At 37.7% G+C, this 25,941-nt stretch overlaps 1 protein-coding gene across 2 annotated transcripts in view; it reads left to right on the top strand.

Annotated features, from left to right (window-relative positions):
* The window catches only part of LOC150101792 (calcium-activated chloride channel regulator 1-like), a 252,305-nt gene that overhangs the window by 133,263 nt on the left and 93,101 nt on the right, over positions 1 to 25,941 (top strand). For both annotated transcript variants that reach the window (XM_090400230.1, XM_090400231.1), the window contains exon 9: positions 2,154 to 2,447. In XM_090400230.1, coding sequence (XP_090256356.1) covers positions 2,154 to 2,447 — 294 coding nt within the window. The remainder of the gene's footprint in view (positions 1 to 2,153; positions 2,448 to 25,941) is intronic.

Genomic DNA, 25,941 nt, shown 5'->3' with positions numbered 1-25,941 from the left:
ATAGTTTGCGATCTCTGTTGGTTGTGCTACTGTGTTTCCTGACTGCATTGTCTTCAGCAAATTCAATTTGAATGCAGTAACTATACTGCTGAGCTGCATGCTATTCAACTTGCTCTTTTACACATAACAAATCGAAGACTCATGTTGAAAAAACTGCTACTAAAAATGTATGGTTTATATTATTGATTTCTTTATAGGCCATCTCATCCCCTGTGTACAATCCCCATCCAGTGCTTTGTGATGTTCTTCAAGATGTTTTACTTCTCATAATTCTCCCCAACTTTGCATCATCTGCAAACAACTATATATCACCATTTAAGTTCTTTCCAATGTCATTTACATACAAATTACATACAAACACCAGCCTTGTTGGCCAAGCAGTTAGCATATTCACTCTCCAGCCAAAAAGGCTGCAAGTTTGAATCCCACTATGGGCATGGATGTTTGTGATTGTTCTGTGAAACTATTGGTGGTGGTGGGAAGTAGATGGCATTGGTATAGATGATACGGTTCACTGTAGTTGGTGGATTGAGTGGTGCAGATGGAGAGTTGTAGAGTAGGTGCTCTCCCTCAATGAGGCTTTTGACTCCTTGGGTCAAAAGACTCATTGATTATTTTATTATTATTATCATCTCATAATAATAATAATAATAAACCAGACCTCCTGGGGCACCTTACTAGTGACTTCCCCCTTCTAGGATGTCACTCCTCCATACACAACCTGTTGATACCTATCAGACAGCCAATCTCCAATCCAAGGAGATTGGGTGTCTGATAGATATCAACAGGCTGGTCACTAATCTTCTATTGAACCCCATCTATTCCAATTTAACTACTAGTTGTCATATGGTAAGCTATCAAAAGCCTTTTCAAAATCTAAATTTACTCCTGTATATTCATCCCCTTGTCCAATGTATTCTTCACCTTGTTATAATAAGTAAGCAGATTGCTAAAACACAATTTTCCTTTAGCAAACTCACCAGTCCATTAAAGAGAATTTGTTGCTGTCCACCCAATTCTGAATCCTTGTCCTCACTAGCTTCTCCTGGACCACAACTCCAGACAAGTAGATTGGCCTATAATTCGAAACCTTAGTCTTATCATCTCTCCTTTATGAAGTGGAACAATTTTGCCATATTTCCATTCCTTTGGGACCTGGGCTAATCTAAGACTCATGTTGAAAATGTACATTAAAGGTGTTGCTAACTCCCTGGAATATTCCCTCAAGGTATGTGGTGATATACCATCAAGTCCCATGGCCTTGATGGTATATCACCATCAAGGCCATGGGACTTGATGGTATATCCTCTCCTACTTACTCACCATTGGTTCCTCTTCTATTCCCACTGCTCTCAAGCTCTGCATAATGTGACAATCACAGGGATGGAATATTTTAATGTACTGCTAATTTAACACCTCTACTACATCTCTTTGGTGTTTATCATTCTCCCATTATCACTGAGCAACATCATTCTCCCATAATCATTCTTCCTTCACTGGCCACATATCAAAAAAACTCCCCAGTATGCTAAAAAAAAAAAAAAAAAAAAAGGATTTCTTTTAGCATCATTTGCTAACTGCTGCTCATACTGCACTTTTGCTATCTTTATTAAGTACATCACCTTCCTTGCTTGCTTTTGGTACTTCTCGTGTAACTGATTATCTCCACTCATTTTGTGCTGCCTCCACAATGTCTTTTTCTTCCAGATTGTATATCCTTCACCTCTTCAGTCATCCATATTACACCTACCTTATTTAATCTTCTCACCTTTGGAATACACTCATTCATTGCCTTTGCCAGATACTTCCTGAGTAGACACCAAACAGCATTGATTTCCTTTCTATACAATTCCTCATTCCATGATATCACTGCAAGCTGCCTCTTTTTTTATGTATAGTAACACTTATTTCTTGAAATGTAATCTGAAGTTTGTTACAATGGCATGGTGATCGCAATATTTCGAAGTCAGGATTAAGTGAATAAAGCTTTGTGTTCAGATTTTAGCTGATTCTCACAGTTGGTCCATAGCATGAAGAACTAGAGAAAGCAACCTCTTCATACTGTGAACTTCCATGGTGAGGCTTTCATTTTTAAGTGATACTAGTGTGTACATCTAATTGCAAATTTAATGTCTTCTCGTATCTATTTACAGCTTCTCAGACAAGCCAATACTTCTGTAGAAGGAAGTGTAATCATTTTATTCACTGTTGGCAAGGATAATGTCCCCTCAAAAGAAATTGCAGAAGAGTTAGTGAAGTCGAAAGTGATTGTAGATAGCATAGTATTTGATGAAGCTGGATATAGTACTCTTTCACACCTTTCCAAACTGACACATGGCAGGAGTTACTTATTAAAAAAAATTAATAACAACACAGCCTTTGCAGTGGATGCAGACTTGAAGAACATTGTATCAACACAATATCCTTCCAATAGTCAGCCAGTTTTGGTAAGCAGAACATTTTATTTATAATTTTGTGTAACTTAGAACTTTCTATAAGGTAATCTTTTGTTATATATTTTGTAGTCATTTTGCTATCTCTGAAAGATAACTGGATTGTATATTACCTTTATGCTTATTTCTAATATTATGTAATACAGATAGAAAATTATAATTTATGTTCATATTCAGTGAGGAAATTGATGAGTATCCAACTGATTTTATAATACAATAAAATAATTTCCCATGAAAATTATTAGTTTCATGGGTATTTAATTAGGATAAAGAGAAGAGTTTTAATTCACTTTGAATCATAAAAAATGTGAAAATAATATTTTTTAAAAAAAATTAAATGAACAACATATGCTGGAGGAGGAACTAATGGTGAATAAGCATGAAGTATATGAAGAATTATTAAATTCAGTTCCAGTCAAGCAGTATAACTGGTTGACATATCACACCAGTTTTAAGAAAATGTTCCAGGAAGTTCACAGCAGCCTTGTTATGTTTATATAATAAGAGATGTACAATGGAAAATGTCCTGAAAGATGGTAACATTTTTTTGTTCTTTCAAATCAAGATATAAGGGTAATGGGTTTACAGTGATACTGCTGGCTTTGCAAAGGCTTTGACAGGATACCACATGGAATTCTAATCAGTAAACTGCAGCACATGGGAATGGATATAGGGTTGGTGAGATGGATAGGAGGGTGGTTGATGGAGAGATATCAGAGAACAGTTTATTCAGGAGTAGATTCCGAAATAAGGCCTGTGACTAGTGGTGTACCGCAGGGTTCTGTTCTTGGACCACTGCTATTTAACTTGTTCATTAATGATATAGGAAAGGATCTGAGAGGAACTGTTCAGTTATTTGCCAATGATGCAAAGTTGAGTAGAGCAATACTTAATACACATGATGCCAAAATTTTGCAGGATGATTTGGATAGATTGGCAGACTGGGCTAAGGAGAATGGATGTCAGTTTAATGTGGCAAAGTGTAAGGTTATGCATATTTTGATGAAAAGATTATCAGCAGTATACCACATTGGTGGAACCATACTCCAGGAAATTGATGAAGCCAGAGACTTGGGAGTGTTAGTGGATAGGAAGTTAAAGTTTAGAAGGCACATAGCAAAAGTGGCTAAAGCAGCTCATCAGATCACTTGGTTACTGAAGAATACTTTGACGGGCAGAGACAAGCAGGTTATTGTTCCTCTTTATCAAGCCTTGATAAGACCCCATCTTGACTACTGTGTGCAGATCTTGGTGATGGGGAGGAGGTAGAGAGGATCCAGAGGCGAGTGACCAAGATGGTAGCAGGTCTATGGAATGAACCTTATAAGAACAGGTTGAAGATTTGTAGGTTACAGAAATTGGTTGATAGGCGGAAAAGGGGTGATATGATTGAGACATTAAAATTACTGATGGGTTTTTACAAGATTAATTTAGAGGAAATTTTTCACAAAAGGTGTGGTGGTTGGAGAACTAGGGGCCATTCATGGAAAGTGAGCAAGGGTGTTAGAATTGTTTTTTTACTTGGAGAGTGGTGAATGAGTGGAATAAGCTGCCAGAGTCTGTTGTGGATGCCAAGACTGTGAATGAGTTCAAAGCAAAGTATGATAGATACTGTGCAAATGCTGAATAGTTCTTGACATAATGTTTAGGGCCTCCCTCGATGAGGACTCCTTGGAGTTACCTGTAATGATGATAATAATAATAATAATAAATTACAAGTTGGCCTATGTGTCTGGAGTTGTATGTAAGTTGTTTAGAGAGAGAGCTACATCCATAATTGGTTGACAACTTTTAGTTGCAGTATGGGTGTGTGTGTGTGTGTGTGTGTGAGAGAGAGAGAGAGAGAGAGAGAGAGAGAGAGAGATGTATTTATTGCAAAAAGTTAAAGATTTATGGAAGGAGGTAAGACATGGTTCGTGTGGGTGTGTGTGTAAAAAGCATTTCAAAGGTAAGTATTAGAATAAGAGTAAAAAAGTATGACAGAGGATAGTTTAATGACAAAGGCAGGATAAGTGTAGCAGAGTAAGAAGTATGATAGAGAAGATAAATAATAAATTACACGATAACCACAGTAATTAACTTAATGAAATAAAAGTACAGATATTTCGTACTGAAACTAACAGTACATCATCAGTGTAGACAGCAAGCAAATCAAAGGCACGGAATACAAAGTACATACAGCAGTCAGCGGTTTACCCATTAAAAACTGTTGCCGCATGCTAGATATTAATATTAATAATTATTATAAGTATTAAAAACTTTTTTTGATGGTTACATAAGATAGGAAAATCTCCCAAACTTTTGGGGGAGAGAGAGAGAGAGAGACAATCATTCCAATACAGATTTGGCCAATAAAAGGGCTTCACAACTTTCTTTGAAAAGGCGTTCATGTTTTAACTTGCATCTATGCAGAAGACGAGCTTTATCCCACTGGATCTTGTGTTTAGTTTCAATACTATGTTGTGACAGACCAGACTTTTGAGGTTTCATGCATTTGATATAATATTGATGTTCATTAATTCTTTTTTCCACAGAACGGCCTGTTTGTCCAAAGTATGTTAGATTACATTCACACGGTATCTGGTAAACTCCAGCTAATGACAGAGGTGCCAGTTTGTCTTTTGAAGATGACAACAGGTGAGAAATTTTGTTAATCGGAAAATATGTGGGAACAAGATGATATTTCTTCAAAATTCTGCCAATCAGATCCGAGATGCCAGCGATATAAGTGATTGGAACCTTGCAGTCTGTTAAAGAATCCTGAGGTGTTGGAACATAGGTATCAATTATCTGCTGGATTTGATTAAGGTTGTAACTAGTGTTGCCAAATGAAAATTACTAAAAACAGCTAAATCTTTAAAAAAAAGGGTTAAAAATAAAAATTTGAAGCTAAAATTTTAAAAGTAGTAGCTGATACTTTTAAGTTACTTACTTTATTCAAGTTGAAGTGATACTTGCATATAAGTGGCTAAATACATCTTCCATGTGGTCTTCTGCGCTTAATTCACCCACGTTTTCACTTAGATTTTCAGCTTTATTATATAAGGCCATCGTTCCAACATTACTCAGTGTAAATGCTGGTAAATGACAGTCTGTACAGCACTTGTTGTTACGCCTGAGGCCATACTTGACTGACAAAATAGCTGTCAGCATTGGCAATTCCATCTTGATTTTTAATTTAGTTTTAACTACATTCATGGAACTAAAAATTCATTCAATTTCTGCATTAGAATTTGGCAGTATTAATAAATTTAATGCACACTGAGCAATTTCTTTAAATGAATTCATCCCAGATGCATCTTTATATTCTCGTACTTCAGTCCAGAATAGCTCAGTGTTTTCTATATTTGTCCATTTATTTAAGTGGATAGTATTGTACTAGTATTCAGCAGCAGCAACATCTTTTTCTGTTTTCAGCATTATTTCTAAGATGGGAGTAGCAGGTTCTTTTATGTTTTAGGATATTGTCAGCAGAAAAAGAAGACACCTTTCAGGTAATCTTTGCTTAAGCTGCTTGAAGAGACCAAGAAGAAACTGTCTTGCTCTACTTCTAAGATTTCGCTCATCATTTTGCATTATTTTCTTTTGTATCATCAACTCTGAAATTTTTCTTTCAAATCTGTAACCAAGAATTGGACTGGGATCCAAATAGTCATCAATTTCTGACTGTAGAGGGTCGAATGTGGATGATGGTAGCACTGACATATTTGTTAACCACTGGCTGAGAATTCTGTCTACTGCAGGTTCAATGGAGAGCCACCTTGTTGCACAATTGCTTACAAATTTCAGAGGAGCATCATTTTTGTTATCATTTTCATTCATAGTTTGATACAGCTGCTTATCTGCTTATCTGCTGTATGCTGCTTATCTTGAAGAAGAATGTGAAAACCACTTATGCGTTTCTGCAACTAAAAATTCTAATTTTCTTTGGAGAGATTCTGCACGAGTGTGAGATATTGCCAGTTCTTTATTTTATTATTAACCACATTATTGACACCAACCATAACACTGGCATTGTCTGTACCGATTGCAATGATATTTTTAATGTCCAGTTTCTTGGTCAAGAGCTCTTTCTTTCAGTGCAGCCACAATACCACTAATATCACACTTTTCTAGAACCACCATGCTCAGAAATGTATGCATAATTTTGTTGAATTTCCTGCTATAATAAATGATGGACATTCCTAAAATCTTATTCACTGTGATATCATTCGATTCGTCAATTAGCAAGATGAAATTTTCATCTCCAATGTCTGCAATTAGATCTTCTTCAAAATGCTCACTTAGAACATTCTTTACAATTGCAGGGCACTTAGTTCGGTGCATTTTTACCTTTGGCATAATTTGACTGTCTGGGATGATATTTTTCAAAGATCTACTAAATGTTCGCAACTGTTGAATGATCAGTGACAACAAAGAAATATTGCTAACCTACCTTCAAAGTTTGCGGTCTCATCAGACTTTTTTACAAGCATATTTGTAATAGGAAGAACAGCCCTATATGGAACTGCAGCAAGATGTTTCTTAGTTTCGCTGTGCTTTACAAGCTGACAATATTTAGCAGCTATATCACATCTGCAAAACTTAGTGGCCTTTTGTAGTGTTACCAGGAACTTCGCACAACCATTTACTAAATATTCCCATTTGCAACCATCCCTCCTAAATTTTTGCTTGTAAGCTTGATTTTTCTCTTTGCTCATTTTTGAAGAAGGGTATACAACTCTTTACTACAACAAATTACGATCAGTCTTTGAAAACTTCCCACTCACTATCGTAACTACCAACCAGAACACTGTGCAAAGACTAACTTGTAACAGTGCTATCAACTTTAAAACGACAAAATGGCAGACTGTTGGGCCACGTGACTGACTGACGTCATCATGCATTTGAAACGTGTATGATGCTCGTACCAAACATACAATACAATTCCTTATCAAATGCGAACATCTGGAAAACCTTTAAAACAATTTCTTTAACGATAAGTTATAAAAACAACTAAAAAGAGCTGAAACTAGTTCTGAAGGAGCTAGATTTGGAGCTAAGTGCTAGATTAAACTTTTTGGAGTTAGGGAAGAAAAAAAAGAGCTAGATCTAGCTCCAAAAGATCTAAATTGGCAACACTAGTTGTAACCAGTGGTGAGCTATAAGGGGCTCACCGGAGCTCTTTGTTAATTTATTTATTTTTTTTTTTTTTTGTGAGCCCCTTGTTCTTGTTTACTTTTTTATTTTTTCAAATAAAAAAAAAACATAATTTTTTTAAATATATTAAGAGAAAAACTCATACAGTAACCTAACAAAGTGATTTTATTAAATAAAATATTATAGTTACTGTTACTCCCATTTTTTAAATGGTAGTTTACATATAAGGTCTTCTTCAGAATGATGCCAAATAGCAAAGACATCATCCACATAATGAAACCAATGAGAGGGTTGGGGGTGGATGATTGAGAACAAGGTATCTTCTAGATGGTTTGCCAAAGGTGGAGAGAGAGAGGGCTACCCATGGTGGTACCTTCAACTTGTTTATAGATATTGTTTTTCCAGCTGAAATATCCTGAATGCATTACAAATTCAAAAATCTTTGCAATACCAGGAGGGTAATCACCATAAAGTAAATTAACAGTGTCAGTTAATGGAATATTGGTAAAGAGGGAAATGATGTCAAAGCTGACTAACAAGTCTGACTCTTGTATTTGAATATCCTTGATTTCTTCAAGAAAATGTGGGGAATTTTTGATGAACGATCTGGATTATCCTGTATGGGCAGTTAATAAACGTGACAGAAATCTAGCAATTCTATAAATGAGAGCGTCAATACAATTCACGATGAGTCTTACTGGATAACCTTCTTTATGAAAAAATTCCACATATTTTCTTTGAGAAATCAAGGATATTCAAATACAAAAGTCAGCTTTGATATCATTTCCCTCTTGACCAATATTCCATTAACTGACACTGTTAATTTACTTTATGATGATTATCTTCCCGATATTGCAAAGATTTTTGAATTTGTTATGATATTGCCATTGATGCCATCTGTTCACGCCTCTAATCTTTCTCAGGACTCTCATATCTGCGGTCACTAGTCTTTGGTCAAGTGTTTTACTTCTGACCCAGCTCTCAGATCCATAAGTTAAAACTGGTTTGAACACTGTCTTGTATACAGCTAATTTAGTGTTCCAACTAATTTCTTTCTTATTCCGTATGAGTTTATTCAATTGACTTCCCACCATACCAGCTTTGCTGAATCTGTTGTCTATTTCTATATTTAATTTACCATCTTCAGTAAAAATCATGCCTAAGTAGCTGAAATGTTTTACTTGTTCCACAGGTTCTCCATTCGCAACACAGTTGACATTTTCAATGATTCTGCCTATTTTCATTGTCTTTGTCTTTTTATTGCTGACCTTCATACCATATCTATTACAACAGCTATTCAATTTAGTCAGAGAATCTTTCAGACTTGTAACGGATTTATTTAGAAGTATAACATCATCCGCATAAAGCAAAGAGCTGACACTAACATCTCCAATTTTGATATCAGGTTTAATACCACATTCCTTTATAATGTGATCCATATAGATAATGAATAACAGAGGGGATAATGTACATCCTTGTCTCACACCAGATTTAACATTAAACCATCTTCCTGTACTTCCTTCTATTCTAACTGCTGACTTACAACTCAAATAAAGACTAAGTATTGCTTGATATAATGCCCCATTGACACCACATAACTGCAGCGTATTGAATAGCTTCTCTCTTGGCATCTTGTTATATGCCTTTTCCAAATCGACAAAACTTAAATACAGATCTTTGTTATATTCCCATGCTTTCTCGACTATTTGTCGTAAAGTGAAGATCTCATCCTGACAGCCTCTATCTGGCCTGAATCCATTGTTCTTCACCAAGCTTTTCTTCCACAATTCTTCTCAACCGTTTCTCAAGTATACTTGCATAAATCTTGCCAGGAACACTCAGTAGGGAAATACCTCTGTAATTCTCACATTCAGTTTTATTTCCCTTTTTATATATGGGTACTATGAGAGCTCTACTCCAATCATCGGGAATTCGTCCCTCTGTCCAGGCTTTCTGAACTATGAAGTGCAGCCACTGTAAGACTCTTATACCACCATACTTCAGCATTTCTGGTCGAATATCATCTACTCCTGCTGCCTTTCCACATTTCAAGCCTTTGATGGCTTTTTCTACTTCAAGTATGGATATGTATTCCAGACTGCATGCCTGGTCAGTGTTTTTTATCACTGTGCTGTCATCACTGCTTGTTTCATTTAGCAGTTTTTCAAAGTAATTGCTCCATACTTCAAGGATATCTTTTTCTCCAGTTTTCATGTCACCTTTATCATCTCTAATTCCTTTTACAACACTCTTTTCTCCATTTCTAAGCTTCTTCAACAACCTCCAGAAGATTTTGCCACCTTCTTGATATTTATTTTCTATATTCTTGCCAAAGTCCTCCCATGACTTTTGTTTAGCTAGTTTTACACACTGTTTAGCTTTCTTACATTTGTCTCTGTATTCTGTAAGAGTAAAAGCTGACTTATTTGCCAGGAACTTGTGATATGCTTTCTTCTTTTCCTTCACTGCCTCTTTAACTTCCTGTGTCCACCATGGAGTTCTGATTTTTTTATCCTTGCACACAACCTCACCACATGCCTCTCTGGCAGAATCAATCAATGTTTTCTTCAGAGTTTGCCACTGAATCTCCAAGGTTTGATTCCTGTTCTCAAACTCTTTCATTTTCTTTTCAATAATCTTTCTGTATTTTAGTCTACAGTTCACATCTGAGAGCTGCTCAACTTTTATTCGCTTTAAAACTTTGTTACATGTTATTCTTTTCAATATGAAATTCAATTTTATCCTGCTCAAGACTAAATAGTGATCACTTCCAATTTTAAATCCTCTGTACACTCTGGTGTCCTGCACCAGGGAGAAAACATCACTATCAACAATAACATAGTCAATGAAACTTTTCTTATTCCTTGCCTCTTCTCTCCATGTGAATTTGTGCACATTTTTATGTTGGAACATGGTGTTAGTAATAACCAGTCCATGTCCTGAGCATAAATCCAACAGATATTTGCCATTATTATTAGCTTTGCTCTTTTCTCCAAATTTTCCCAAAATATTTTTGTATGTCTCACAATCATTTCCTACTCTGCTATTTAGATCCCCAACAAGGACCAACTTTTCCTTTTTCATTGTGTCAGTTGCTTTTTCTAAAGCCTCAAAAAATTCCTCCACTTCTACCTTAGTAGAACCTTCTGTGGGTCCATAGGCACAAATAAGTCTCATTGTCCAGTTCCCCATTCTCATATTTGCCCACATTACTCTACTTGAGACTGACTGCCATTCAAGAAGATTAGCCTTGTATTTTGTGTTGAATACTATGGCTACTCCTTCTTTTCCTTGATTGTCATTGCCTGAATATAACATTTTGTATTTATTGCTCAGAAAGATCTCACTAGTTTTTGTCTTTTTTGTTTCAGTCATCCCTATTATGTCAATGTGGTACTCATCTAATTCCTCAGCTAGCTCCATTTCTTTGCCATTCAGGCTTCTTACGTTGATAGTACCAATCTTTAATGCTGGTGATGTTGAGTTGGGGTTTGTTTTCAGATTTGTTCCAGTAGCTGACTTTTCGCTGTTTGCCCTGGTTCCCTGGCAAAAACAACGGGGGCCTTGTTTAACCGGGCGACGCCCCAGCTGGCATGAAATTTTGTCATGTTGTACCATCATTTTTTATTTTGGTTTAACCAATAAGAATACAATTTGGTCCGCTAAATCCCAAATTGCCAGCCCATCCTCGTTCATTCAGTATCAAAGTAGATACCCAACAGGGTGCACCACGAGAAGGTGAGGATTGGACATTAGGTCAGAAGCCCTGGTCGGTTCTCCGCATTCCTTTAAAGGCTATGTGGAGGTCTCCTCTCAGTTATACAGCTTTGACCCTTAAGCACCCCTTGTAATAATTATTAATATTAATTTCTAGCATGTGGCAACAGTTTTTAATGGGTAAACCACCGACTGGTGTATGTACTTTGTATTCCGTGCTCTTGCTGTCTACACTGATGATGATGTACTGTTAGTTTCAGTACGAAATATCTGTACTTTTATTTCATTAAAGTTAATTACTGCGGTTATCGTGTAATTTATTATTTATAGTTATGCCACAGGTACCTTTAAAGATGATAGAGGAGAGTTTAACAACAAAAAGCAAGATAATTTTACCGAAAATATTGTCAACATTGTTGCTGAAAGAAAAGTGAGGGAAGAAAATCAGGTTGAATGTTGTATGAGTGATAATAATGCCATGAAAGAAATAATGGAAGCTGAGAAGCATGATGAGATAGTAAAGAAAGAGATGGTATTTCTGATTAAAATGCTTATACATTGGCTATTCATGCCCATTATTTTTCAAAAAATTACAATATATACTAAATATTAATTATACTAACTTTAATTAATACTCCCTCTATTTCATCAACATTACATTGCCATCATGAGGAATCACAAAACAATGATATGTGCACAGGCACTAACACTGGGTAAATGAGGTCAAAGTTATGCCTAGAGTCCTGAATAGCCACCCTAATGAGCTAAATTGGAACATTTGTTAATGGAGAGGCAACATCAAAACTAACCATTATGTCAGTCTGGAATGTGAGGTTTTTCTATACTAGCTTTAAAGTGGGCTGAGTTTTTTATGTGTGAAGGAGTGGAGCCAGTATATTATGAGAACACTGTCGCTAAATGTTTGGTTAATTTGTATTTAGGAGAACCATCACCATCCAAAATGGAATGTAATGGTACATTTTGTTTATGAATTTTTGATAGGCCATTTTTCTGGAGGGGAAGTGTCTAGAGTTAAACAGTTTTAGTTTATTTGTGACTTCCACAGACTAAAAGGTATCCTGGCAACACTCCTTCACACATAAAAAACTCATATTGATTGAGGAGGCACATTGATGTCTCCTCTCTATTCATGAATGTCCTACTCAAAGGCATCCTAGACCTTATCCAAGCCATATTTCCTCCCGATATCTCAGTCTTGTTTCATTTCACCATGAACTCTGGCTATTTCATTTGGCAAGGAAAATTCTACAAACAGATAGAGAGGACAGCCATGAGTTCACCCCCTGGCCAAATTCTTTATGGAAACCTGTGAACAAAAAGTAGATTATGTGTTCTCCATTTGGCCACATTGCCTAGATATGCTCCACAATTTCTTAACATGTGTAAACAGTCAACACTCCAGTTTACCTTAAAAAAGGAAACACAACAGTCTCCCCTTCCTAGACACTGATTACATGCCAACTTGATGGATTCCTGGTATTCTCTGTTTACAGAAAACCCACATACTGGTAGATACGCCAGCAGTCAAACCATCCCCACCCCCCAACAATACAGAATTATAGAAATCCTATATAACAGGGCAAAATTAATTAGTTCTGATAAATAACAATGCCCTAACGAATGGCTACAACCCTCACAAAATATTAGAACCCTTTAACTGCATTCCCCCCCCCCCCCATTCAGAGCAGAGATTACAGAAAATCTATCACCATTCCATATATCCAGGGCATGTCTGAAAATTAAGAAAAATCCTAAAGAAATACAACCTTACAACCACTTACATAGCACATAAAAATTGCATCCCTTATCTGCTCCACCAAAGACCAGCCAAGTATTTGGTGGATCCAAGGCCTTTCAGGTCCCTTGCAGTTGCAAAGTGTCCTTCTATGGCCAAACAGGCAGGACAGCAAATATCAGAATTTCTGAACACATGGACTACATCTGTTTCTACCATTACTGCTGCTCTGGACTTGGTGACTATGTTTTGGACACTCACCACAGTATATGCTAGAAGATGACCACTCTTTTACACTGCAGTAAATGCAACTATGAGAGGTATTCCTAGAATCGGCCTCAGCCATGAGAAACTTTTCAAACTTCAAAGTGTGTCCCAAATTTGGGAAGTACTTATCCTCAGATCTTCAGCCTAAATGGCTATAATCACCCAATTTAGCACACTAGGGGACATTATTTAGAACTCTAGGCCCAACTTTGGTTGCCTTTTTTCTGCCTCATTCACCCAGTGTTAGTGCTTGCATGTACATACCATTGTTTTGTGATAGCTGATGATGGCAGTGTAACATTGCCAAAATATAGGAAGTATTAATTAAAGTTATTATAATTAATATTTAGTATATGTTGTAATTTCCTGAAAAATAATAAGTAAGAAAGATATAGTGTGCTTATGTAAAGTGGTTATAATCTTACAAATCTAGGCCAGCCTTATTTTCACCAGCAAGATCTGAATAGCTGTAGTCGTGGAACCAAATTTTATCTATGTGATCTGTAATCTCTGATGTTGGCTGTCTAGCCAACATATAAAATTATTTGAGATGGCTTAAAATTTGCAATTGTATATTGAGTAACTGGTTTTTATATGCTTGAATTGACTACAGATAATTTGTGTTATTTTCTTTCAAATACTGTGTAGTTCATTATTATTATATTATATTATTATTTCATGTCAGAGGTTTAATGGCATATGTACAGCACTGAGAAAGGATCAGAAACTATTTTCTGTATCAGTCATTGAGACATCTTCAGGAAGCGTGCACGCACACACACACACACACACACACACACACACACACACACACACACACACACACACACACACACACACACACACACACACACACACACACACACACACACACACACACACACAGACACACACACACAAAAGGCAACCCAATACTAAATGAAACACATGGATAAAGCACTAGAGTCCTATTAGTGGGGTTACCCTCTATGGGTGTTTCTAGGAGGCCTAGTTTCTCTGAAAGTTAATGTTTCCCAAATTTTTATTATTATTATTATTGCACCCTCCATGGAGTCAGCAGACTCATTGTGGGAGGTTCGTACAACAGAAAACATATTTATTATACCAAATCTTAAGATTCCTTGCATTAACAACACATTCTGATAATGCATTTCATTCACTGACAATTTTCCATGTAAAATATCTACTCCTCACCTCCCTCTTTACCACACTCTTACATAACTTTCAGGGATGGCCTCTTGTTTTTCGTCACTCGTCTTCCACACTTTTTATAATCCCATCTGGATTAATCTGATAACATCCTCTCACTAATTTAAATGTCTCTCTCATATCACCTCTTTTCCTCCTATCCACCAAACTCTGCAGTCCACATTTCTTCAACATCTCTCCATAGCCAGCATTCCAAAGTCTTGATACAGGTAACCTTATATAACGCGGTTTCAATATAAAGCAGTCTACAAATTGTAGTATCCCTTGTTGAACACGGTTTCAATATAAGATGGTCTACAAACTGTACTAACTCTTTATCTTTTCATATATTTTTCAACGCGTGACTTAAAAATCAAATTTTATCTTCGTTAAATTTGTGTCTGCCCGTATCAAGCATTTGGTTATAAGTAGCGAATTTATATTAGGGGAAATACCCTGTAGTATGCATGTACGTCAGTTGTTTACCATATAAAGTGCTTATTGTTGAAAATTGTCTTCGTTTTCTGCCGGGAAAGCGCATTTAAAATCATAAGTGTTTTAACCTGGAACCGTGCTCCAGGAAATTGATGAGGCACGAGATTTAGGATTGTTGGTAGATAAGGAATTGAAATTTAGGGGACACATTGCAAAAGTGGCCAAATCAGCTCATCAAATCACTTGGTTGCTGAAGAATACGTTGACAAGCAGAGACAAGCAGGTTATTGTTCCTCTGTATCGAGCCTTGATAAGACCCCATCTAGACTACTGTGCTCAGATTTGGTCACCTAGGTTTCTTCTTGATGGGGAGGAGGTAGAGAGGATCCAGAGGTGAGTGACCAAGATGATAGCAGGTCTGTGGAATGAACCGTATGAGAACAGGTTGAGGATTTGTGGGTTGCAAAAATTGGTTGATAGGCAGAGGAGGGGAGATATGATTGAGACATTCAAATTACTGAAGGGTTTCTATAAAATTAATTCAGAAGATATTTTTGAGAACAGGGCTGGTTGTGGGAGGACTAGGGGACATCCATGGAAACTGGGCAAAAGTGTGGTTAGTAAAGGTGTTAGAGCTGGGTTCTTTACTTTTAGAGTAGTGAATGAGTGGAATGTGCTCCCTGAGTCTGTGGTGGATGCTGTGACAGTGAATGAGTTTAAGGCGAGGTATGATAGATACTGTATGAATGTCAAATAGTTGTGATGAATATGATTTGGGGCCTCCCTCGATGAGTCTAATGACTCCCTGGAGTTGCCCGTAATAATGGTAATGGTAATAATAATCTTGCATGGGCAGTGGTAAAGGAGTGTTTGAAGGAGGTATACCTAGAGTCTGGATAGTAAATCAAGTTGGGGTTAAATGGATAAATAACAGCATTAAGTGAGCTGCAAAAAAAAGAAACAACTGGAATTTAAGAAGAAAGGTGACCTGCAGGCACAAGAACAGTATAAAGCACAGACCAGAAAGGTAACAAGTGTGGTAAGGAAAGCAAAAGCTGATTATGAAAGGAAATTAGCCGCGCAAGCTAAAGGGAATCCCAAACAGTTTTTTCGATATGCTGCAAGTAAAAGAAAAAATGTATATGGCAGAATGGTTTTAAGGAATGCCAATGGTAGGGAGGTAACTGAATTAGTTGATATAGTGGAATTACTGAGCAAGTACTTTGCAAGAGTATATCATTCAGGTGGTGTTATTGCAGGAATGAAAGATCCAACAGGTTATAATGGAATTGAGGTGAATGAAATGGAGGTGAATAGTTTATTACAAAACCTTAATGTGAATACATCTGTGGGTTTGGATGGTATACCAGCTTGGGTCTTATATGAAGCGGCAAAAGAATTGTCAGTGCCCTTGACCATTTTGTTTAATTTGAGTCTCGGGTCTTGGTTAGTCCTGAGAGGGTGAAAAGAGTCTAAAATAGTACAACTGCATAAGGGAGGTTCCAAGACTGCTATTGCAAATTATCGACCGATCAGCATATCAGGAGTCGTTGTCAAGGTTTTGGAGAAAGTAGTCAAGAAAAGAATACAGGAATGGGTAGATGATAAAAGGATACTGTATGGGGGGACAGCATGATTTTGTGAAGGTAGATCATGTCTCACTAACTTGCTCACATTTTATGACACAGTGACGGCTGAACTGGATAAGGGTAATGTATTTACAGTCATACTGCTGGTGCTAAGGACTTTGACAAGATACCACATGGAATTCTAATCAACAAACTGCAGCATATAGGGGTGGTGAGGTGGATAGGAGAGTGGTTGACGGGGAGATATCAGAGAGTAGTTTATTCAGGCGTAGAGCCCAAAAGATGGCCTGTGACTAATGGTGTGCTGCAGGGTTCTGTTCTTGGACCACTACTATTTAATTTGTTTATTAATGATATCGGAAAGGATTTGAGAGGAACTATTCATTTGTTTGCTGATGATGCGAAGTTGGGTAGAGCAATAGTGAATGCACATGATGTCAAAATTTTGCAAGATGATTTGGATAGATTGGGGGACTGAGATAAGGAGAATGGATGTCAATTTAATGTGGCAAAGTGGAAGGTTATGCATTTTGGGGTGAAAAGATTAGCAGCAGTATACCACATTGGTGGAACTGTATTCCAGGAGATTGATGAAGCCAGGGATTTGGGGGTGTTGGTGGATAGGGAGTTGAAGTTTAGGGGGCACATTGCAAAAGTAGCTAAATCAGCTCATCAAATCACTTGGCTACTGAAGAATACTTTGACAAGCAAGTTATTGTTCCTCTATATCGAGCCTTGATAAGACCCCATCTTGACTACTGTGCCCAGATCTGGGCACCAGGGTTTCTTCTTGATGGGGGAGGAAGTAGAGAGGATCCAGAGGCGAGTGACCAAGATGATAGCAGGAATGAACCCTATGAGAACAGGTTGAAGATTTGTGGGTTGCAGACATTGGTTGATAGGCGGAAGAGGGGGTGATATGATTGAGACATTCAAATTACTGAAGTTGGTTACTGAAGAATACTTTGACAAGCAAGTTATTGTTCCTCTGTATCGAGCCTTGATAAGACCCCATCTTGACTACTGTGCCCAGATCTGGGCACCAGAGGCGAGTGACCAAGATGATAGCAGGAATGAACCCTATGAGAACAGGTTGAAGATTTGTGGGTTGCAGACATTGGTTGATAGGCGGAAGAGGGGGTGATATGATTGAGACATTCAAATTACTGAAGTGTTTCTATAAGATTAATTCTGAGGATATTTTTTAGAACAGGTCTAGTGGTGGGAGGACTAGGGGCCATCCATGGAAATGGGAAATAGTGTGGTTAGCAAAGGTGTTAGAACTAGGTTTTTTGCATGGAGAGTGGTGAATGAGTGGAATAAGTTGCCAGAGTCTGTTGTGGGTACCATGACTGTGAGTGGGTTCAAGGTAAGGTATGATAAATACTGTGTGGAAGCTGAATAGTTGTTGACATGATGTTTAGGGCCTCCCTCAATGAGTCTAAGGACTCCTTGGAGTTGCCCATAATAATAATAATCTCAAGCTTAGCACTTTTTTTTTTTTTTTTTTTGGTGAGTTACATACAATATGCAGGACCGGTTTTATCATTAAGTGAACCTAGGCAATCACCTAGGGATGCTAAGACTTTGGGGCGCCATATTTTGCTACATAGTTCAGGGAAAAATTACGACCTTCAAAAAAAATTAGTAAAACCTTGATTAATAATAAAAAACAAGCCGTCCTGGTGCTCGCTGATGATCCTACATTATTTTCGCCTTTCTCTATTTCTTCCACTCCTCTGCTTTTTGTATACTTAACCTCAAGTTTAGAGATTTTTCCTCCTTCTGGCATCTGTCCCAAGATGAGCGGGGAAGTTCCGGGGTATCCCTCAAACTAACAAACTAACAATCAAAAAATTTAGGCACCCCCTATGCATTGTCTCTATAATAGAGACAATGTATAGGAGTGCCTAAATTTTCTTTGCCTAGGGACATCAGATATTCTCGGACTGGACCTGACAATATATGATGCTTTTTTGTTATGTGAAAAATTTATTTTTATAGTAATGGCCACTTAGAGCGATTTTGCAATATGGTTGAAAACGAAATTAGAATTAATTGATGGAGAAATAGATTTAAATGAGGAAGAACTGGTACAATTAATAGATGATGTGAGGAAATTAGGAAAGTCTGCCGAAGATTCTGATTGCAATGAATCCGTTAAAGAATTCAGTTTAAAGAAATTAGCAGAAGGATTGAACTTGGCAAGAAAGTTATTTTATGGATAATGATCTCTCAATGGAGTGCTCCTGAAAATTCATGAGACAATTGGAGATTTGTTTAGCTCCGTATTATGAACTTAATAAAATATTGCAGCATAGTAGTAAGCAAGGTCTTATTACTGACTTCTTGATAACTAAACCAGCCAAAGTATGCAATGAGAATTATGGAACCTAACATCCACGTTATATGAGGGTTACCTGTACTGTCTTAGTCATTCATCTCTTGACCTTCTGCAATGTTTCCACATCACACTGAAAACCAGGTGTTCAAATATTGGACAAAGGAGTGGGATTGTAGTTTTAATATCGATAAATGCAAGGTGTTGCATTTTGGAGTGCAGAAATATAAGGCTGTGTACTATATCGATAGCACCATATGCAAGAAGTGAATGAGATTAGAGATTGAGGAGTACTTTTTATCATAGCAGCGCTACAATGTATGGCATTTGAAACACTTACAATATGCCCTCTAAACTTCGGTCTACTCTCAACCATCACTCTTCAATCTCTAATTTCATTCACTTCTTGCATATGGTGCTATCGATATAGTATACAGCCTTATATTTCTGCACTCCAAAATGCAACACCTTGCATTTATCGATATTAAAACTACAATCCCACTCCTTTGTCCAAGTAAAAGTCTATTGAAATCTTCCTGAAGGGAATTAACATCAGCAGTACTATACTACTTATAATTCTTCCCAACTATGCAGCAGCCGCAAACAACTGAAAATCCCCCACTCGGTTTATAAGCAAGCTAAGCAGCAGGGACCCAGGAACAGAATCCTGAGGCACACTACGGTTTACCCTCCTTTTTTGGGGAACACCGCTCCATCATACACAACCTGCTGGTATCTTCAAAGCCAATCTCCGATCTATCTAAACAATATACTTTCTATTCCCATCCTCTGCAACTTGTACACCAACTTATCATAGGGTAATCTATCAAACTCTTTTGCAAAGTCCAAGAATATCACTGTATATGATTCTCCCTTATCTAACACACTCATTACTCCTATCATAAAATGCAAGTAAATTGCTCATGATCCTTTACAAATCCATACTGACCATCATAAAGAATGCTATGTCCATCAACCAATCCCATATTCTATTCCTAACCAGTCTGTTCAAAACCTTTATTATTATTATTATTATTATTATTATTATTATTATTATTATTATTATTATGGGTATCTCCATGGAGTCAGTAGACGCGTCGCAGGAGACCTAAACTACAAAACAGTATCTATCTTATCTCTTCTTAAATTCATTTACAGATGAAGAACTCACAACTGAGTCAGGCAATGAATTCCACTCATTCACCACCCTCCAGGCAAAAAATCTCGTTCTCACACCCTTGTTAACTACACTTTTCCTTAATTTCGAGGGATGACCTTGTTCTTCCATCACTATCACACAGGTGAAACATTTCCCCTGCATCAATCTTATAAAAACCTTTTAGTAATTTAAATGTTTCTATCATATCCCCTCTTCTCTGCCTATCAACCAACCTCTGCAATCCACAAGCTCTCAATCTATCAATGTAGGGAGCATTTTTTACATCACTCACCAGCTTAGTTCACTCTCCTCTGAATCCTCTCCACAACCTCCTCATCTCCAACGAATCCAGGTGACCAGACCTGAACACAGTAATCCAAAAGTGGAAGTATCAATGCTTTATAAAGAGGAATAATAATCTCTTTATCTCTTGATGTTAGCATGTTCCTCAATAACCAAGTAATCCTATATGCAATCTTGGACACCTTAGCAATGTGTCCCCTGAACTTCATCTCTCTATCCACCAACACCCCTAAGTCCCTAGCCTCATCAATCTCTTGAAGTACCATTCCATCAATGTAGTACACAGCTGGTAATCTTTTAATCCCAAAATGCTTAACTTTACACTTTTCCACATTGAACAGACATCCATTACCCTTTGCCCATTTTGCCAATTTATTTAAATCATCCTGCAGACTCTAAACATCAGCTTGATTTTTTATTGCACTACCCAACTTTGCATCATCAGCAAACAACTGAACATCTCCCTTTAAGCCATTTCCTATATCATTTATGTACAAATCAAACAACAGTGGCCCAAGCACAGAGCCCTGAGGCACACCACTGGTCACCTGCCTCATCCTGGACTCTGCTCCTCCATACATCACCTTCTGGTATCTCTCCCTGAGCCATTCTCCTATCCATATCACCAGTTTAGTATCCATCCCCACCTGCTCCAATTTGCACAACAATATTTCATGGGGTATCCTAGAAAAATCCAGAAGTACCACTCTGTAGCCATTTCCTTTGTCCAACTCAGATGCCATTCTATTATAAAAAGTTAATAAATTGCTAAGGCAGGATCGACCTTTGAGAAAACCATGTTGGTCTCTATAGAGTATCATATCCTGATCCACCCATTATTGAATTTTGTCTTTAACCAACTTTTCCAATACTTTTACTACCACAGTTTTATTATTATTATTAAACAAGACCTCATGGAGTCAAAGACTCATCTGGGAGGTCCTTTTATCACACACACATCTCATCATACCGTGTCTTAAACACACTCAAACTCCTTGCAAACACCACACTCTCAGGCAAGGCATTCCAATCATTCACAACTCTGCACGAAAAAAACCTCCCTCTCACTCCCCTACTCACACCCCCTTTGTACAGTTTCCAGGGATGACCTCTGGTTTTCCCCTGATCTCCCACTATTCTCTATAGAACTTCTCCACTATTGATCTTATAAGAACCCCTTACCAACTTGTAGGTCTCTATCATATCTCCCCTCTTCCTTCTCTCCACCAGACTGCAAATTACATCTTCTCAATCTTTCCTCATACTCAACATTCCAGAGGTCAGAAACTACCTTAGTCAGTTGCCTTTGGACCCTTTCCAACATCTGTTCATCCTTCTGAAAACCCGGTGACCAAATCTGGGCACAATAGTCCATATGCGGCCTAATCAATGCCTTATACAATGGAACAAGAATCTCCCTATTTCTACACATCAGTGACCTCTCCATCATTCCCAGAGGTCTTTGTGTTGTCTTCACAATTTTGGCGATGTGTCCCCTAAATTTTAGATCCTTATTCACTATCACCCCCAGATATCTCATTTCCTTTACCTCCAACAATATATTCTCACCAAGCATAAATTCTGCATCCCATCTTTGTTTTCCAAATTTTAAAACCTTACATTTTGCAAGATTGAATTCATGTCCCCATTTGCTTGCCCAATCGCTCAATTTATTCAAGTCTTCTTGCAAGGCCACAACATCTTCACTACTCTTTATGGTTCTTCCCAACTTTGCATTATCTGCAAACAACTGAATATCTCCATCCAAATCTTCGCCAATATCATTAATATACAAGTTAAATAGTAATGGCCTAAAACAGACCCCTGAGGCACTCCACTAGTGACTTGCCTTTTCCTGGATATTGCATCCCCATACACAACTTGTTGATACCTATCAGATAGCCAGTCTCCAATCCAATGCACTAATCTAATATCCAACCCCATCTGCTCTAGTTTGACTGTCAACTTATCATGAGGTACTCTATCAAAAGCTTTTGCGAAATAAAAGTATATTACTGTGTATCCTTCTCCTCTGTCCAAGGAAGCAGTCACTTTATTGTAATAAGTAAGTAGATTACTAAAACATGACCTTCCTTTAGCAAATCCATGCTGTCCATCAAAGATTATACCACTGTTGTCAACCCAACTCTGGATCCTAGTTCTCACAAGCTTCTCCAACAACTTAACCCCAACACCTGACACAGAGATAGGCCTATAGTTTGATGCTTGAGTTCGATCACCTCCTTTATGAAGTGGAACAATCTTGCCCTCCTTCCACTCTTTAGGAACATGACTAAGTGCAAGACTCGTATAAATAAAATATGTCAAGGCAGGTGTCAACTCTCTGGCATATTCCTTCAGAATATGTGGTGATACATTATCAAGTCCCACAGCCTTATTTATATCTAGTTTAATTAACTCCCCAAATGCCTGTTGCTCACTTACAGTCAGTCTCTCCTCCCCATCATCAACTGCTCATTAAGTATCTCCACCACATATTCTGCAACAGCTGTCTTTATACCATTTCTTCCAATCATTGTTATCCTTCCATAATCATTCTTTCTTTTTGCTGGTTACATATCGAAAGAACTCCCTAGGATTCTTTTTGGCTTCATTAGCTAACTGCTGTTCATACCTCTCTTTAGCTAGGTATGAACAGCAGTTAGCTAATTGAAATTGGTTACTTCCACTTCTCCTATGCTGCCTCCACAATTCCCTTTTTCTCTATATCGCATGCTTAATCTCTTTATTCATCCATCTCACACCTACCTTATTTATCCTTCTCACCCTTGGAATACATTTAGACATTGCATGTACTAAATAGTTTTTGAAAATCCCCCAAACTGCATTGATCTCTTTTCCAGCTAACATCTCATTCCATGCTACACCTGCAAGCTGTCTCCTGAGCTCTTCATAATCACCCCCCTTGTAGTTCCACATATACCCTTTTTTCACAGGGATCCTTACACTGCTGGCAACCACCCAATTGGTGGATGATTTGACACCTCATTTATAATTACATCCTCTGATGAGATGACCAAATCCAAGACACTTAATCCTCGTGTGCCCTCTGTTACATACTGTCTGAGGTAGTTGAAAGTTTATTTTCCACTTGGTTAGAGTATAATAAATTTAGTTTAATCCTTTATCCAAGTGTGAGCAAACAAAGTTTGCGCCTGAAAGTATCTTCAGGACTGGGTTAAGGTGGTACACACCAGGGCAACTCGTTGCAACGAGTTGCCCTGGTGTGTACCACCTTAACCCAGTCCTGAAGATACTTTCAGGCGCAAACTTTGTTTGCTCACACTTGGATAAAGGATTAAACTAAATTTATTATGTCTGAGGTAATTATCCCTCAAAAACTCAAGAAACTCATTTTCTTTTCTTCTAGTTGCAATCTCTTCATTCCAGCTATATTGCCATAATTAAAATCACCCATAATGATCATCATTTTCTTATTTGCTTGGTTTATTTGACTATACATTTCACTATCACCACCATCCACATTACCAGGTCTATAACAACATCCCACCAAGTATTTGATTCTATTCACCTCTATCTCACACTTTACTGCCTCAAAACCACTAGCACTATTTCCCTCTTGCATCTCTACCTTGTATGGACATAACTCTTTCTCTGTCATCAATAGCACTCCCCCTCCCTTTTTACCCCTTCTATTCTCACGAAACACATCATACCTTTCCATCTCTATTCCTGTCTAAATGTTGTCCTCATCTAACCATGTCTTGCTTATTCCGACAATCTTTGGGTGAACAGACGCAATTAGTGCAACCATTTCATCCGCCTTGTTTCTTATACTTCTAGCATTGGTATACAAACACAACCGCTCATTTCTGGATCTAAAGCTTGTTTCACTGATACCACTCACTCGATGTGATCTCTCCATGCTCAACTGGGGCCATTTCTCTTTCTGCTTCTTCATTTTAGAACCCTTTGCAATTCATCTGTTTCCTCTTGATCCCTGGTCATTCCAGTTCTTTCCTGCCTACACATGCTCTCACCTCCTCTTGGTGCATCCACCTTTTTCACGCTGTGTACCCCTGTCCACCCTGAGCCTCCCCGTTTCCCTGCTCCTCTTCCACACCCATTCTCTCATTTTCTATACTAATACCACTCACTTCCCCATTCATATCCACTTCTTCAATCTCTCTTGTCTTACTCTCCTGCTCTTCCAAATCACTCCCCTCTCGATCTGATTCATTCTCTCTATTCACTTCTCTACCTTCCAGCAGCAGTCTCTCCAAGCGACTCACACCATAACTACTCAAATGCAGTCCAATGCTCCCATAGCTCACTTCATCCCTCAAACCCATTCCACACATTAAGAAACTGTACTCCCATCTCCTCACACATTTCAGCCAAAATATCATTTATAATCCTTGCTCTCTGCCTCATTTCACCACAATCATACCTAGGCAACACACTAACTACCCTTCCTGTCACACTATTCTCTTTTATCTTTTCATGCAGCCTCTTGATATTCATTTTGACATGCTCTTTGTTCTCTCTCAAATCATTTGTACCAATTAATACTATTAACTCTTTTGCTTGTTCCTGCCTCATATCCAATGCTTCAATCACTCTATTCATTTTACCACCTGGAAAACATACCTTACGCATTTTATCCTCTAGCACACCTTTAATAATGGAGTCGCCATACAACACCACTCGCTTATCTTTTGTTAACTCTTTCATGCCATCATGATTTATTTTAATAGTTTTGACTGAATTCTCTTAATTTCATTCCGCATCCATTTCATTTCTTGCCTCATCCAATCCAAATCACTTTCCGAATCTCACGACACATTCCCTCTATCATTAAATCTTTCTAACTCTCGACCCCCTCTTCTCACTTTCCCTCTCATTCATCCTTCTTTGTTTCTGTACTTTCGGTCCAACATACGTCCAACTTTCACTATCATTCTTCTCACTTTCACTCTCATTTATCTTTCTTTGTTTCTGTACTTTCAGACTAACATGCGTCCAACTTTCACTATCATTCTTCTCACTTTTACCCTCATTCATCTTTCTTCGTTTCAGTACTTTCAGTCCAACATGTATCCAACTTTCACCATCATTCATTCTTTTTTCACTATCATTTATTCTTTTGATTTTTTTCACTTGCGATTTCTGCATCACGCCATTTCTACTTTCATTCGTTCTCTCAATTTCGTTTCTTTCCTCCTCACTTTCGTCCCTTTTAACATCCATTACGGTTTTCAAATCGCTCTTTTTCTTTTTTCCTAATTTTTTAAAATTTTTTCCCCCTCCTTCCCACCATCCTTCTCTTTCAAACGTGCGCTCGTGACACAATCATTACTAATACTTTCTGTCATCAATTTCCTATTTGCATTCATCAGTTCCTCGTTCAGGTCACACTTTGCACACATCGTTCTTCCATTATGTAATTGAAGGAATACATATAACAGACCTCACACTTAACGAAACGACTGAAATCTAAATTAAAATCATGGAATGACAATGCTGTCGCCATTTTTTTTTTTTCTCTCTGCAGGTTACTAGGTCTAATAATAACGATTTCGTAATTTAGTTTAGGCAAGAAAAATCCCCCA

Source organism: Typopeltis vanoorti, chromosome 11 (genome assembly GCF_054136105.1).
Source record: "Typopeltis vanoorti isolate ZY-2024b chromosome 11, IOZ_Tvanoo_1.0, whole genome shotgun sequence".
NCBI lineage: Eukaryota > Metazoa > Arthropoda > Arachnida > Uropygi > Thelyphonidae > Typopeltis > Typopeltis vanoorti.
The sequence above is the reverse complement of the archived record's forward strand: the minus strand, read 5'-3'. Positions and strand labels throughout refer to the sequence as shown.